This window comes from Carassius carassius, chromosome 43 (assembly GCF_963082965.1).
Source record: "Carassius carassius chromosome 43, fCarCar2.1, whole genome shotgun sequence".
Taxonomy (NCBI): domain Eukaryota; kingdom Metazoa; phylum Chordata; class Actinopteri; order Cypriniformes; family Cyprinidae; genus Carassius; species Carassius carassius.
In genome coordinates this window covers 16,366,715-16,382,435 of record NC_081797.1, presented here as the reverse complement: position 1 = coordinate 16,382,435, position 15,721 = coordinate 16,366,715, and the positions used below count along the sequence as shown (strand labels likewise).

At 39.7% G+C, this 15,721-nt stretch overlaps 1 protein-coding gene across 2 annotated transcripts in view; it reads right to left on the bottom strand.

Annotated features, from left to right (window-relative positions):
- Positions 1–41: 41 nt before the first annotated feature.
- LOC132124573 (centrosomal protein of 152 kDa-like) overlaps positions 42–15,721 on the bottom strand; it is a 28,602-nt gene continuing 12,922 nt past the window's right edge. The window contains exons 5-29 of one of the 2 annotated variants that reach the window (XM_059535643.1): positions 15,342–15,668; positions 15,106–15,268; positions 14,725–14,865; positions 14,405–14,544; positions 13,899–14,099; positions 13,661–13,808; positions 12,746–12,837; positions 12,498–12,655; positions 12,190–12,403; positions 11,990–12,103; positions 11,122–11,252; positions 10,901–11,029; positions 10,659–10,794; positions 5,488–5,673; positions 4,549–4,782; positions 4,032–4,151; positions 3,586–3,950; positions 2,527–2,680; positions 2,291–2,354; positions 2,066–2,221; positions 1,704–1,797; positions 1,521–1,603; positions 1,158–1,314; positions 977–1,083; positions 42–898 (exon numbers count right to left, since the gene is read on the bottom strand). In XM_059535643.1, the coding sequence (XP_059391626.1) occupies positions 177–898; positions 977–1,083; positions 1,158–1,314; positions 1,521–1,603; positions 1,704–1,797; positions 2,066–2,221; positions 2,291–2,354; positions 2,527–2,680; positions 3,586–3,950; positions 4,032–4,151; positions 4,549–4,782; positions 5,488–5,673; positions 10,659–10,794; positions 10,901–11,029; positions 11,122–11,252; positions 11,990–12,103; positions 12,190–12,403; positions 12,498–12,655; positions 12,746–12,837; positions 13,661–13,808; positions 13,899–14,099; positions 14,405–14,544; positions 14,725–14,865; positions 15,106–15,268; positions 15,342–15,668 (4,536 nt within the window). In that variant the 3' untranslated portion in view covers positions 42–176. The remainder of the gene's footprint in view (positions 899–976; positions 1,084–1,157; positions 1,315–1,520; positions 1,604–1,703; positions 1,798–2,065; positions 2,222–2,290; positions 2,355–2,526; positions 2,681–3,585; positions 3,951–4,031; positions 4,152–4,548; positions 4,783–5,487; positions 5,674–10,658; positions 10,795–10,900; positions 11,030–11,121; positions 11,253–11,989; positions 12,104–12,189; positions 12,404–12,497; positions 12,656–12,745; positions 12,838–13,660; positions 13,809–13,898; positions 14,100–14,404; positions 14,545–14,724; positions 14,866–15,105; positions 15,269–15,341; positions 15,669–15,721) is intronic. The other variant, XM_059535644.1, reaches the window with a different exon arrangement.

Genomic DNA, 15,721 nt, shown 5'->3' with positions numbered 1-15,721 from the left:
AAATATCTAGCATGAAAGCAGATAACAGAAAAACAGCTGAATTGATGTAAAACTAGGTTGCTTTATTAAGTTAAAATATAACCAATTAATGCATGGACAATACAATCGCTGAAACAAGTACAAAACATTGCACAAGCTTAGTTTTTAGTTTGCTCTGGCACAAACAAATCTAAACTTCATTTCTGAAGCAGCCCCAATGGGCTGTCGAACCCACTGTCCTGCTGACGCACTTTCAACTCCGAAAATAAGCTCTTTGGACACTTTTTCCGGACCCCATGTCCCTCAGACCCAGGGGTTGGCTCTCTGTGTTTAACTGTTCTTCTGTCCACACACACATCAGGTTTAGAGTAAGACCGAGGCTTAACAAACTCCTTGTATATGGTAACATCAGAGTCATCACTGATGGAGCTTCTAAAGTCCAACCCGCCGCTAACAGAGAACGGCTTCCCAGGATCTGGACAGGACGAGGTCAGGTGAATGAAGTCAGAACCGTTACTGGTTAAACTCCAGTCGCTCGGGCCGTTATCACGAACGGGAGCTTCTTCGATCAGGAAGGGCTGGACGGATGATGATGGTTCTCCAAAACCCTCCATTAACATTTCCCTGCTGTGGTTTCTCAGTGTGACATTAACGCTGTTAAAAACACCATCGTGTGCAAACTGTGTGTGCTTCTGAGTTACCTGACCAACCGTAATAGTGTCTCTGGATCCACATACCAATACAGACTTGAGGGAATCCGGTTCGATGGATTTAGATCTGACGTCTTTCTGTTTAGCCGTCATGGATGTGTAGTTAATGTCCGTTAGATTGCATTGGTTCTTACCATCCTTGAAGGCTTCGGTTCCCAGGAGTTTAGCAGGAGAACCACTGGCTTCAGTGTCTGTTTTGTCTGATCCACCTATGCAAAAATCAATGTTCCCAGATGAAAGCACCATGTCATGCTACAAATGAAGGCTTGGCTGAGTTGAGGTTTTACCTTGAAAGCTCGGGGTTCTCGAAAGCTTGCGTTTGGCCACCGGGGTCTCCAGGACTTTGGCCATGGCGGCCAGTTTGCTAGCAGCATTTATGATTTTCTTCTCAGCTCTGGAGAAAGAAAAGGTGTAGAATGAAGACCAAAGCATAAGAACAGAGAGATGAAGATCATTTGTGGTTCGTACCCTGTGGCCTGGCCTCCGTCCTCCAGCAGCTCCTGCAGGCAGGTGAGGTAGTACCTGCGCATGCGTCTGGCCGTGTCCTGTCTCTCCCTAAGGACCTCAGTCCTGATCAGCTCCGCCGCCCGCTCCTTACTCTCCTGCAGGTAGCGCAGCATGTCGCCTACAAACACATTGACTAATCAGCTAAATAAAGTATGAGTTGAGGAAGCTACTTCATTAACTATTAGCTTCAGTCTCAAATAGTTAAACTGCAGACATGCCTGCTTCTAGTTAGCTGGGGTGTAACAAACACTTTTAATGAGAAATGTGACGTGACTATAATTTGAGGAGTTATGTAAAGCATCTTTATCAAGGTCTTGAATTCACCTCTGATTTTCTCCACTGCTTTCATGTATCGCTCCTTCATTTCCTCAAGACCTGCTTGAAGATTCTGTTGGCTGACTGTACCGCTGAAACATTGATGAAGACCGTTAAGTGTTTCTCTAAATCCGGCTGTGCTCATAGTCAATGATGTGCTCTCATGAAAGAAAACTTCAAGTGTTTACAAACCTTGAAAGTGCTTCTGCATTTGAGGTTTGTTTCAGTTCTTCAAGGGCTCTGAGATGACCCTGCTGCTCCTTCTGCAGGGCTGCCTCGTGCTCATCTGATTTGAACAAATAAAAACGGATTACAAATCACTGTCTTCCACATGCTGTTGCTTCTTACAGAGGCCCATTTGTGCCAATCGATAATAATGTAAGAACTGATGAGCAGTGAGCAACACTTGATTAACTGACTTAACCCAATTATTACTTTATTTCCCAAAATAATTATTGAGATCCCCACATATGACCCCACAGTTTCCAAAATGGGCGGATCTCTTAACAAGACTTAAGAGTCAATGTAAAGCTGATTCTGATTAATAAGAGCACCTTTCATCTTCTGCAGGGTGTTTTTGTGCTCTCGTACGCTCCTCTGGAGCTGCCGGCAGGCCTTCTCTAGATGTCTCTGGAGCTCTTGATTCTTCTTCTGGAGTTTGGCCAGAGACTCAGCACATTCACTCTGCTTCCTCTGAGCCGTCAGAGCTGCTGTAGGGCGAGGAAGTGTCAGGAGGGAAGATCCAGCAGTGTGTGAGGTGTGTGTGATGTGGCTCTTACCAATCTCTGCCTCATGGCGCTCATGGGTTTCCTTCAGCACACGTCTCAGCTTGTCTGCGCTGCTCTGGAGTGTGAGAGACAGAAAATATTTAGTGTGTTTCTCTGGGTGGAGACAGATGATAAATACAGTATGATGACTGTTCTAATGTAATAAAGAAAAGGGAACTCCCTGGGTGCAGCTGTGCTCATTGCAGTGACAGTAGATTTTCGATTAGTCTCAGGAAGCAGACACGCACCTTCTTCAACTCCTGCTTGGCTTGGCTGAGTGATTCTCTGCAGATCTCCCAGACTCTGGATCTAATGGTGAGCTTCTGTTCTTCTCCACTCCTCCTGCGCTCCACTCCGTCCTGCAGAACCTCCTTTAGTTCACTGAGCATCTCCTCCTGCAGTCTGAAAAACAACACTGCTCCTTTAAAACATACATTCATAAACTCATGTTTACAGGGTTTGTGAACAGGAGTCAAAAGACATGGCTTCTTGATTTAAATGGTATTTATGTTAAAATATCAGTAACTGTTTACATTTGTGTACTTCACTATAAATAAATCTCAATATTATTATCAATATATTTACATAAAAGCTTCACAAAGTAAGTTAATATAAAAATGTTGCTGATCAAATTCAAATAAATCTATTTGAAATTTCTTTAATTTATTCAAAATGTTCAAAGATTTTGTTGTAATGTATATGAATAGCAACATTTAATAAATATAATACACTTTATTATTAAATAGAAATGTGTGTGTGTGTGATCATTAAAATATAGCAAATCTTCAAGAGACTATTTATATCGATGTTGTTATTGTTAACTAAAACGATTAAAAAAAAAATTTTGGGAACTGAAATAAAATCTAATATAAAAAAACAGATAGAAAACCTATACTTTAAAAGACTTTACAAGAGATTAGAAATATTGCCGTTGCCACTAAAAAAAACTATTAAAAAGAAGACAAAAACACATAATAAAATTACTAAAGCAAATGGAAATGGGAAAAAAAGCCCATTAAAAATACCAATGAATATATAATACAGTAAAAGTCTATCTTCTACTCTACTACTGTATATATTTATTGGTATTTTGAATGTGCTTTTTAAAAAAAAGAAATAACAGAAAATTGTATTAAAAGAGATTTGTAGTGAATACTACATATTAGATAGTCAGACTTGCGACGCTGCTCTTGTATGTACTTGCTAAGGTATTGTAGGTAGTTTTCATGTCATAAGTCCCTGCTTAAACAGCATTATGTTCAAGCATGCCTTAGCAAACCCTCTGAATGATGGAGACTATTATGAACCTGATCTCTTGTTGATCCCTCCACTCCTGCTCCTTTTCTCTGAGAGTTTCGTGTAACTCTGTGTCTCTTTGTTTGTCGGTTTGCTCCAGAGCGGCTTGTAGTTTCTGCTTCTGCTCTCTCTGGAGCTGTGCCCTGAGGCGGGACATCTCCTCCTGCTTGTCTCTGATCCAAATGTCTCGGGCAGCAGCCAGCTCTGCTTTCAGGAGGGCAGCCTGCTCCTGGCAGACACGCTCCAGTCGGGTGTGGAGGGTAAGCACTTCCTCCTGGAGCTCCCCGTTTCTCATGTTACACTGCTCCAGTTCAGTGCATTTGGTGCGGAGCGTGTCCTGCCACCTTTCCTCCACTACCTTCACAGCAGAGGACACCTGGGACCAGGAGGTGAGTGTTGAGCAGTTGAGAAAATAAATCTGAAGAAATCATCTCACAATGATCACAACAACAAATACCTGTTCCTGGACACGCTGCTGCTGAAGTCGCTCCCACTCATCTTTTTCCCTCTGCAGGCTGCTCTTGTACTCTGGGAGGGAGGTCAAGTCCTGGAGCCATCGAGAACGAGCACCTTCTACCTAGGAAGGCAGAAATCATTATTAACCATTTAAAACCTGGAAAATAAAATAAAAGTCCGGAATCAAACACAAAAAAAAAAAAGTCCAAAAAAAGCAAAGAATATGCAATTTGGTGCCGTTTTTATATTGCCTTTAATATTATGATGTGCTTCCATCAGGTGTTTCAACCATGGAAAGACGTCAATTAATAAAACCGCATGTAAACAATAATGTCATAATGTCACAATTATCTCTGGGAAGCCATTCAGCGGGCATAAACCAACTTGAAAAAAAACAAATTTAGAGAGGAGCATTTTTCTAAATATATGCAGTATATTTTTACTGGACCAGTTGTCTTTATTCTTTACCGCATGTTTGAAATGAATGCATTTGTTTTCATGTTAAGAGCAGTAAACACCTGGAGAGTGATGTCATCAGTGTGTTTCTGCTGCATCTCTCTCCGAGCGTGTCGTACTGCTTCCTCCACGGCTCTGTCCCGGGCCGTCGCAGCCTCCTGCTGCAGGGTCTCCCTCTGAGCACTGAGCCGGACCTCCAGCTGCTCCGCTGCCGCTCCCTCACGGGTGTCTGACTGCCTGGCCTTCCTGAGCTCTTCCTCAGCCTCCTGTAACCGCTGAGCCCAGGACTGCTCCAGCTGGCACAGAGACAGACAAAGATAAATCAAAGACAGGCAAAAATAGGTTAAGCTGACAAAACATATTCAAATAAACAAAAGTAGACAGAAGAAACCAAATATACAGGCAAAAGATAAAGCAGACAGACAGGTAAAATATATATGTAACAATGTAAAAACTTCATAATCAACGCGAGGGAGGAGGCGGGAACCGGCGGACATTTAAATAAAACTTTAATGATAAAATAAACAAAACAGCGTGACAAAAAAAAAACCAAAACACAATCTAAAATCCAGGCCTGGTCTGCTCTCCTCCTTCACTGTCGTCGCTCCTGTTTTATATCCTTCCAGATCTCCTCCGTGGGACTCGAGACCAGTGAGTGGAGCAGGTGTCGCTCATGTCCAATCACTCCACCGGCCTCGCTCCGTTCCCACGGCTCCTGGCCCCGCCCCACTCGTCACAATATAAAAGGCAATATATTGAGCATTTGACCTACAGTCAAACCTAAATTTATTCAGACACCTCCAACATTTCTCACATTATCACGGTTTGTTTGATATGGTTTAGAAAATGTTAATAGAATGAGAAGAACTCAAGAGTTAAAATGTGTCAAAATTATCTTGATAGTGTCAGATATCTGAATGGCACAACAGTGACATTTTAGTAAGATCATGCTTGACACGGAGTAGAAAGAGGATCAATGTAAATGACCCGTCACCACTAACCGTCTCCTGCTCCTGCTGCCAGCTCTTTCTGGCCGTTTCCAGCTGCTCTCTGACCTGCAGCTCAGTCTCAGCCTGTGTGTCTGTCTTCCACTGGGCTCTGAGCCGAGTCACGTCCTCCTGATGCTGATGCTGCAGATCAGACCTCAGTCTCTCCAGAGCAGCCTCACTCTCCTCTCGCCTCTTCAACTGAAACCACAAGATGCATGATCAAGTATAGATACACACACACATGCACGCAGGCGCACACACACGTCCACACAAACACACAAATAAATATTAAGGTTCGTAGAATGAAGTATGCTGGAATATGAGCAGTCATTTATGCCTCGGGGTGCTGAGGCGCGCGTGCACAGGTGAGACCTGAAAAGCACACGTTGATATCTGATTAAACTAAACTCATGTAAGCTTTGTCAGTTTAAACATTTACGAGCCAAAGGACGCAAGCTCGCACGCGCAGTGGAAAGATTTGTGCATGCGCTCATCCGAGGCGCGTGAACCCATGCAAATATAAACTCTCTCTGAAGTATTGTGTTTAAATGGACAAATTCACACAAAAAATGTCATAATGCCCATCTTGGTAAGTATCCTAGCAGACAAAGCCAGCTGAATGAACTGTATCAGTGCATCAGTATAATGTGACCGCACTTTCCTAATATTAATCAAACAAACACAAAGAAATCACTCACTGCTCTTGACTGAATAGCTTTTATAACTTTAATAAAGATTAATATTGAATTTATAGTCAAATATGCAATGCTGTTTTACAAATCATTACTTTATTTCATTTCTGTACCTAAGGGAAGTCGTGGCCTAATGGTTAGAGAGTCGGACTCCCAATCGAAAGGTTGTGAGTTTGAGTCCCGGGCCGGCAGGAATTGTGGGTGGGGGGAGTGCATGTACAGTTCTCTCTCCACCTTCAATACCATGACTTAGGTGCCCTTGAGCAAGGCATCGAACCCCCAACTGCTCCCCGGGCGCCGCAGCATAAATGGCTGCCCACTGCTCCGGGTGTGTGCTCACAGTGTGTGTGTGTGTGTTCACTGCTCTGTGTGTGTGCATTTCGGATGGGTTAAATGCAGAGCACAAATTCTGAGTATGGGTCACCATACTTGGCTGAATGTCACGTCACTTTTCACTTTAAAAACCTTTTAACCTACCTAAAACCATCTTTACTCTATTGTATTTATTTGTGCTGTTGCTTGTAGTATGATAGAATATTCTTATTTTCTTTATTTTTATTTGATAGTATATTTTTTCCCTAAACATAATACATACCGAACTGTACTGAAAACGTGACTTTAAAACCGAGAATCATATACATATATATATATATATATCAGGGCTCGACATTAAGCTTTGACATGCAGTTGTCCATTTACTTAAAAAATTACTTGTCCGGGGAATTTTTTTTTTTTTGGCACAAATGTAATTTATTCTGAAGCAGTCTAACAGTGTTCTATCAGATATTACTTTAATCAGCATCTTTTTTATATCTGCCTTTAACTGATTGCTGTTACACTTTTTAACTTTATGAAGGACAATATTTTCTGTGTATTAATACGGATTATATTAATTTTTAATATTAATATTAATAATATTAATATTAAGATTAATATTAACTGATTAAATGTACATGTCTCCATTTACATTCTTGTGATCACATGTGATCAATACATTAAGTTAGAATAATAAGACACTATATGATTATTCAAATTAATTCAGTATCAACAAACTCCTTCTGTCCAAATGCATAAATCATGTTATTAGATTAATTTTTTACTTTTATTTACATAGAAATATGAAATGTTGGAAAAATGCAATGATTCTTTTAAATATGAAAAACCACCAGTGGCAAGTCACCGTCTTAATGAGAACTGTTTAAATAGAACTGTTTTCTTTAGTGAAATGGAGCAAAAATGATCGATAATGTGTCTAAAATGTAAGTCAGTTAATATTACCTGTTTATTTAACTAAAGATGTATAAAATCAATATCACATTTGCAATCGAGTTGAAAGTCAGAAAAAGAGTTCTGGTCGTGTAATTTTGCATATTTTATATAGAATATTTATCTTTTTTTCTACCACAGTATGTTTGTATGTTTCTTGTTTCTTTGTGTGTTGTTGGCTTATAGTGTTGATTTCTCGGCGAGTCAGACTGCAAGAGCCTCAACTGACGCGACCTTGATACGGTCAATACATTATCCGTTATTAGTCACCGTTTACACTGAAAGTAATAAAATCAGATTCATTCTCACCAAAGTTTCAGTGCTGCACTAGTTATTGTTTGTTATTAAATTTTTGATCAGGTTACTTGTCCGGTCGGGCAAGTACAATTCTCTTTTATAAAATCCACAAGTGTTAATGTTAGCCCTGATTATAGGCACACACACACACACACACACTCCCGGGCAAAAGTTTGGGAGCAGAATGATTTTTAATGTTTTTTTTTTAAAGACTTTTATGCTCATCAAGGCTGCATTTATTTGATCAAAAATACAGGGGGAACAAAGTAATATTGTGATAAATTATTATGATGTTAATAACATTTTTCTATTGTAATAACAAGTTGAATTTTCAGTATCATTACTGATTACATAAGAAATTAAAACTTTTATTCCACAAGTTAAATTGTTAAGAAGTGATAGCAAAGATTTATACTGTTTTAAAGATTTATATTTTGAATAAATGTTGTTCTTTTTAACTTTTTATTCATAAAAGAATCCTGAAAAAACTATATATATATTTTGCAGCACATCTGTTGTCAACATTGCTAATTCTAATAAAAAAAAATCAGCATATTAGAATGATTTCTTAAGGATCATGTGACACTTTATATTGGAGTAATGGCTGATGGAAATTCAGCTTTGTGTGAAAACACAGTCAGTGCTGTTTCTGTACCACTCACATACTGCACAGACTGCATAGACACATTTACGGTTGGGTACCGAATCAGAATGCAGATTTTGGTGTCTCTTAAATGCCTGAGCGATCGATTGAAATATTTGTCATGGTTCTCCGAAATGTACACAAGAAGCATGGGCGTCGCTAGGCTTTTTTAGGGGTTCTTATAGCATTTAGCTCCATAAACTGTACACAAATTTGCGATCGCCTCAGAGTCAGTCCCCTTAAATTTCATATAAAAAGGCGGCATACATGTGTACCTGGACAAAAGCGGTTTTAAATGCAAAGGTTGGTGACACCAAATATTGATTTGATTTAGTTAATAGAAGTAAATTGATAGATAAAATAAACGTTTGGAAATGTAAACCGATATTTCCTACTGACACACTACAGCAAAAGAAATAAATAACTGACTTAAAACCCTTTTTTGGGGTGAAAATACTAATGTGCCTAAGACTTTTGCACAGTACTGTACTTTCAAACGACATTGTTGCTACTTTATAAAGAATGAGCATACAGTCATTCACAGGACTGATTAAAGACAGTGACGGACAGCACTCATCTGAACTAAATATCAGAGTGAGTGACAGAGATACAGTAGATACACTGCAACGGCTGTGAGTGACTCTGACCGTATATCAATGCATCATCATAATTAACAATGTACAAATGAAGCTTTTAATGTGATTTAAACTTTAAAAGTACATTAAAATAGAAACAACACAAAAGTTATTCAACATGAAAAACAATAGAAATGTAGTAACTAAGTCATTTCATCAGATAACTGTGCTCTGCGGGACACAGGACAGATAGACTATTCATTCCTACAACTTGTTAATTCGTTCCCACGATTTATTAATTTGTGGCAATTGTCCATGTTTTATTAATTTTGTTCCCTAAATAACCCATGATTTAACTGAAATAAGGGAACAAATTAATAAATAGAATTCTTAATTCATGAAATCTTTCATTTCCCTTCCCATGTTTACCACACACAGTAAGAGATGCAATTAAAAGTGAAATATAATAAAATAAACCTGCGAAATTACAGGGTTAGACTGTGAGGATTTAAGACAAGAAACCGGCAAACCAGAACAAATCTCGAATGGCATCCAGAGGCATGGTCATGATCTAACATATTCCTAACCCTATAAGAGCTTCTGTTTTTATTGTGAGTGTGCACAAATGAAAGTAAACAGTTTTGCGGAAAAGGTTTTTTTTATTTATTTATTTTTTTCTGTCTCAGCTGATTCGATTGCGCCGGAGCCTGGAGCACACGTATATTCTAGCGATTCAAACTTACATCGCAGTCTGTTCGTTATCAAAATAAAATACAGTAAACTAAACATTATGCCAAGGACATTTTTGCTCATATGAAGAGGATCTTCTTTTCCGTCTATGTGCAAATGTGTAAGTAGTTTACATTATAAATAGTTTAACATTCAAATACATTGTGAATATGGAAACATTTGGATTTGTGCCAAAGCCCCGCTCGCTCCTCATATGCAAGCACGCATGTGAGCACCAGTGTTTTGCTGCAGCAGTGCTGATGGAAGCAGTTAATTTACTGCACAGCGCAGTCACACACGTGCCAGTTACGTTTGGGATCATTTTATTTTAAATGCCATAATGTCAGTTGAAAACATTACAATTGTGTTTTAAAATACAACAACGAGCACCACAAAACCATTTAAAGAGGCGCGTTCAGTGGTCTCCGTGCCAGAAAACAGTCAACAAAGTAAAATGATCTCAAACGTACGACACACGCTCTTTATTTTATCAAATGATCATAATCACATCTATTCATTTTATAATTCTGCTACTAGCATTATATTTAGACTAAAACCCCATTAATTCAAGTGAGAAAGCATTGTGTGTGTGTGTGGCTTTTGCACATCCTGTCATGCCGGTGACTGCGTGCATGCAATAGACGCATTCTGCAGCATTATGGTTAACGATTAATCGATTAATTGATCGTTAATTTAAATGCCGATTGATAATGGAAATATTTACACCCCTAACCGGTACCGTTTTACAAGTATTGAAATGGCACCGGTATCGTATAAAACCCAATCGATACCCAACCCTACACACACTGCAGACGGAGTATGTGTGAACCTGGCGTAACACTGCCTCACATAAAGCTCATGAAATCTGGCTTGTGCTATGTGTAAGCTATTGTACAATTGTCAAAATAAAAATGCAGTGCATGATCAAACATTTAGGTGAGATAGACATTTTTTTAAAATAGATATTTATCTAGTGCTTACCTCATTTTCTATCAATCTCCTCTGTTCTTCAAGCTTGTTTTGGAGATTTTCCTCTAGCTTGTCTTTCTCTTTGCAAACAGAAATGTAGCATTCCTGCACAGCTAACACCTCCTGTCTGAGATCAGCCAGCTTTGACCTGTGGATGGACTCGGTGTTAATAAAGATCAGCTTCTGCATACTGTATGTAGGTTATTATGAAGTGTCCAGTCATGATGTTTAAAGGTGGAGGTGTAGTGCAGTACTGGAGCTGTTGGAGGTGCTGCTGATGCTGGTGGGTGAGTTGCTCTATGTGAGCCGTGTGCTCTTGCATCAGCTCCATCCGGACACCATTCACCACATCATCTCTGAACTGCTGCCGAGTCCTCTCATCCCTGCACACACAGAGCATGTCATCGATGAAACACCACAGAAGCTTCACCAGACTGGGCATCTCTCACTTTAGCTAAATGAATGGATGTGTGACCTCTCTGCTGCTTCTCGTTTCTCCTGGTCCAGCTCCTGGATCATCTCTCTCATCTTGGTGCAGAGCTCAGAGTTGGCTGCCTTCACCTTCTCCTCACTCTGCTTCAGCTCCTGATTCCTCTTCTCCAGAGCCTGCCGTTCACAACTGGGGTTGACTAGTGTAACAACTAGCTTACTGAATCATGACTTCATTAAATATGGATCCAGTGTTATCAGTGTTAATTTAATATTATTTACAAATTATTATAGTATTTATTATATTCAGAAATAGTTTAGTTTTTATTTTCAGTTTTAGTTATTTTATATATATATATATATATATTTTTTTTCCCCCCAGTGCTATATTTCTATAATTATTTCAATACATCTCAAAATTTCTGTAGTACTTAATTAGAAATGTTGCTTTGGCAACTAACTGAAATTCAATGAGTTGTAATCTTTTTGTTGTATTATTATTATTATTTCAATAAACCATTTTTCCTTTTATTTCAGCTTTATTTCAAATAACCAGAATTCTTTTGATACGGTCTGCATCAATAAATGAAAAAAGGCCAAAAACATTATTATTAACCATTTTACCGTCATTATCTGCTGCTAAACTAAATTTGTATCATTTTTCTAAAATAAATGTATACATTTATACATACATATACACACAGACACACACACATACATACATACATACATATATATATATATATATATATATATATATATATATATATATATATATATATATATATATATATATATATATATATATATATATATATATATATACATACATACATATATATATATATATATATATATATACATATACATGTATGTCAAAAGTCCTCTGACTCTGTGACTGAAGTCACACTGACCTCCACTCTCTCCTGCAGCACCTGCCGTTCCTCCTGGAGTCTGATGAGGTCTTTGTGAGGAGGTGCAGTCATGGGGGATGTTTCCAGGTGTTTCTCCAAGCTGCTCTCCCTCACCTGTAGTAAACGCACAATGTGTAAGTCTAACATCTACTACAGCACACAGGTTGATCCATCAAGCAGTGATTTGCTGTAGGTCAGACCTCAGAGTCCTGTATGGTTCTCTCAGCCTGCTCTATCTGCGTCTGCAGCTGCTCTGTTCTGCTCTGAGAGCGTCGCAGCTCCTCCTGCAGCTCAGAGATCTTCAGACGTTTGGTCTTCAGGTGACTCAGGCAGCGCTGCAACTCGCTCTTCAGCTCTCGCACCACGTCCTCCTTCAGCAGGGTCGAGTCTCCTGCTTCTGCAATATGAGGTTTGCTGGAAAACAAAGTAATTGTGCGATTAAAAGAAGTTTGAGACATGAACACTACAGCAATGCAGTTTGGATTGTTATTGTACAATGTAACGTTACCTGTGGATCTTTCCATTTCTCCACTTGGACTTCTTGATGCCCAGGTCCATGTAGGACTCAGACAGTTGGCTCTCCCAGTCTCCATTAGACTCCAGGGCTCCATGTTTAATGGCAGACTCATACAGATTTATCTGCTCCTTCAGTTCAGTCAACTCTTCCTGTTGAGGGGAGAAACACGTGGGCTCTGTTTTATGGACAGCTTTGATGTTTCCCATTAAAGAAAATGACTGAATTACTGACTGACTGACCTGCAGGGCTTTGCTGAGGTCTTCTCTGATAGCGCAGGTAGACTGAGCCTGCTGGAGCTTCAGCTGTAACTGACTCATCTCTTGAACAGAGCCTGCAGAGAATAAAAGAGCTTTGTTAAAGATGTTACAGATACAAGGGAGACAAAACTTCAATGCATTTATTAAGGGAAGGACTGAAAACATGGTTTTTCTTCTACTTTTAAAGGTGACATATCATGAAAATTGACCTTTTCCAGGTTTTAAGTGCTATAATCAGGTCCCCAGTGCATCTACCAACCAAAGAAACGTGAAAAAGATTAAACCAGTAACTTTGTTTTGGTAAGCCTTTTTCTACAAGCGTCTTTAAAAACAAGTACATCTGATTTCGCTCCCCTAGTGATATGGAAAGGGATCTCATTATAATATCACCGCCTCTTAATCTGTAACAGGTTTCCACCCATGGAGAAGAGTTGCCAAGTCTGCGTGTTTTTTGGGCTTATTTTTAAAAAATATGGTTGCTTGTTGGGGAAATCTGACCAGCAATTTTGTTTCTTTATTTATGTTTGCCGTATTCTCCAATGCATTTACTGACACTCGGTCTGATCGCAGTTAAAAGCCAACAAATGCAATAATATAAGTGCTGCAGCATAATTTGCCAAATGTTCCGCCCCCTCCTCCCCCATAATTTTTTTTTTCTCCAATGTTTTTGTAATGCATTAATTATCACGGGCTGTAATAAAAAACAAGTTGTCCTTTGCTGATATTGTTTATGCTCAACCAGCAACATGACACACTAACTAACATTAAAAAAGTTAAATCACAATCAACCACCCCTTTTAACTGCAAGAGAAAAAGATGACTGGCCCATACAATTACCCATGAGGCTCGAGCATCACAACTGTAAAAACAAACAGAAGCACATGGTATGCCACATACCAGTGTGGAGCAGTTTGGCACACTGCTGCTGGCTCTCCTCCAGGCGCTGTGCGAGGGTGTTGATGACAGCAGCTCGGTCCACCTGATCCTCTTCTCTCTGACGCTCCAGCAGCCGGACCTGATCCAGCAGCCGCTGGCCCACCTCCGCCTGACACACACACACACACACACACACAGTGAAACCACAGGCCTGCACTGCCCTCTGTTGTGAGGTTAATCATATCTACATGTATCTGACCTGCTCGTTCAGACTCTGTGATTGTGCGTCTAGTTTCTGCTGAAGGGTGAGCAGTTTGGCTTCGTACTGCTCACGGATAGCAGTCATGTCTCTATCGTGCTGCTCACGTGCTCGTGTCAGAGTGTCTGAGCGACACAGATCCATCATCTGCTGCTTCATGCTGTCCATCGCCACCTCGGCCACACGCTGCTGCTTTAGGCTCTGTGTACACACACATTTCCTCTATTATAGTAGTATTTTTATTTAATGCATTTCAGCATCTTAGGCTATTTTCATGGTAAAAAATACAAGTATAACAAATACAATAAAAACCAGCGAACAAAAACAAAAAGTGTTCTACTACACAAGATTTTTTTTACATTAACATGTGATAAAAAATTCTAAAACCTTTTTCTGGAAAATTATACTAAGCTCTTTAAGAGAGTTAACTTCATAAAAGTTTTTAAATCCATTAAAAGCTGGACAGGCCTCCCTCTCTAATAAGAGACTGCACCATGAGCTCGTACCTCTTGTTCTCGGTCTGTGAGAGACTGGATCTGTTTCTCCAGAGATCTGACTCTGCCCTGCAGCTGCGCTTCTCTCTCTTTCGCCTCCTCCACGAGTGCACTGGACTCCTTCAGTGATACAGTCAGACCGTCTTTCTCATCTAGACAAAAAGCAACACATTTTATGTCTCAAATTATTTAACTCAAGAGGTCAGCACTTTTAGCACATTCCAGGTTATTTCAGGTCAAAAAATACAATAGATTTCAGTATGGTTAATAGTAATCTTAGTAACAGTATTACAGAGCTGAATTTAAAACTGTGGGAATCTAGTGAATCTGACCTTTGACGATGGCGAACTGGTGCTCCAGATATCTCATCTTCCTCCTCCAGTCCTCTAGTTTCTGTTCCAGCTCCTTGATCTGTCCGGATTGAACTTGGTTTAAAATCTGAAGCTGCGCCAGCTGCTGACCGTCTGCTGTATCTGAACAACATTCATACAACACATCTCAAGCTCCTAAAATACTAATAACATAAGTCATTACAAATACAATTTACAATAAATGCTGTGCTTTTCAAATTTTCATTCACCAAAGTATCTTGAAAAAATATATCGCTTCCAAAGAAATATATTACATTTTAATAAATTACATTTTAAAACATATTCAGATAGAAAACACTTATGTTAAAAAGCAACATGGTATAATGTTTAATGGTATATTACTCGGTGCTGAGTCCAGGAAGTCCCTCTGAATCTGGTCAAAGTGGTTATTCTGATTGGTCACTTGAGGACTGAACATCTTGGGCTGGTTTGAAGGTTGATGTGGATGGTAACTGGCTCTGCAGTGGCCAGTGGGTTTGTTCCCAGCTCCTCCATTATCAAACACCTTCAACAAATGTTCAAAATTAATAAACATGCATACAATGTTTAATAAAAGAAGACTGGCTGCAGACATTCACCTGAAAGTGGTGTCTGATGTGGTTATGCTCTCCTAGGGCTCGAGCCTCATCTCCGGGGTGGCCTGCCCCATGCTGAAGAGCATTATGAGGGTACACGTCCTGTTCCGCCCCGTCCCCAGTGGAGAAGTCAATGCCTTGGGACTCATCCGTGCCTGCGGAGGAGTGTGCATAGTCTCTGTTCTGGTACTGGTAGTTCTGTTGGTCCCAGCCTGTGGCCACATGTTCTGTCCCAGTCTGGAGGTGATGAGGGTGACTGTTGCTCTGAGACGTGTGATTCCTGTAGCTGTAGTCCTCATGATAAGAGCCTTGATCATCCTCCTCATAGTGCTGCAAACACATGCAAGGCAAACAAATAAGTGAATTACTTGTCAAAGTATATT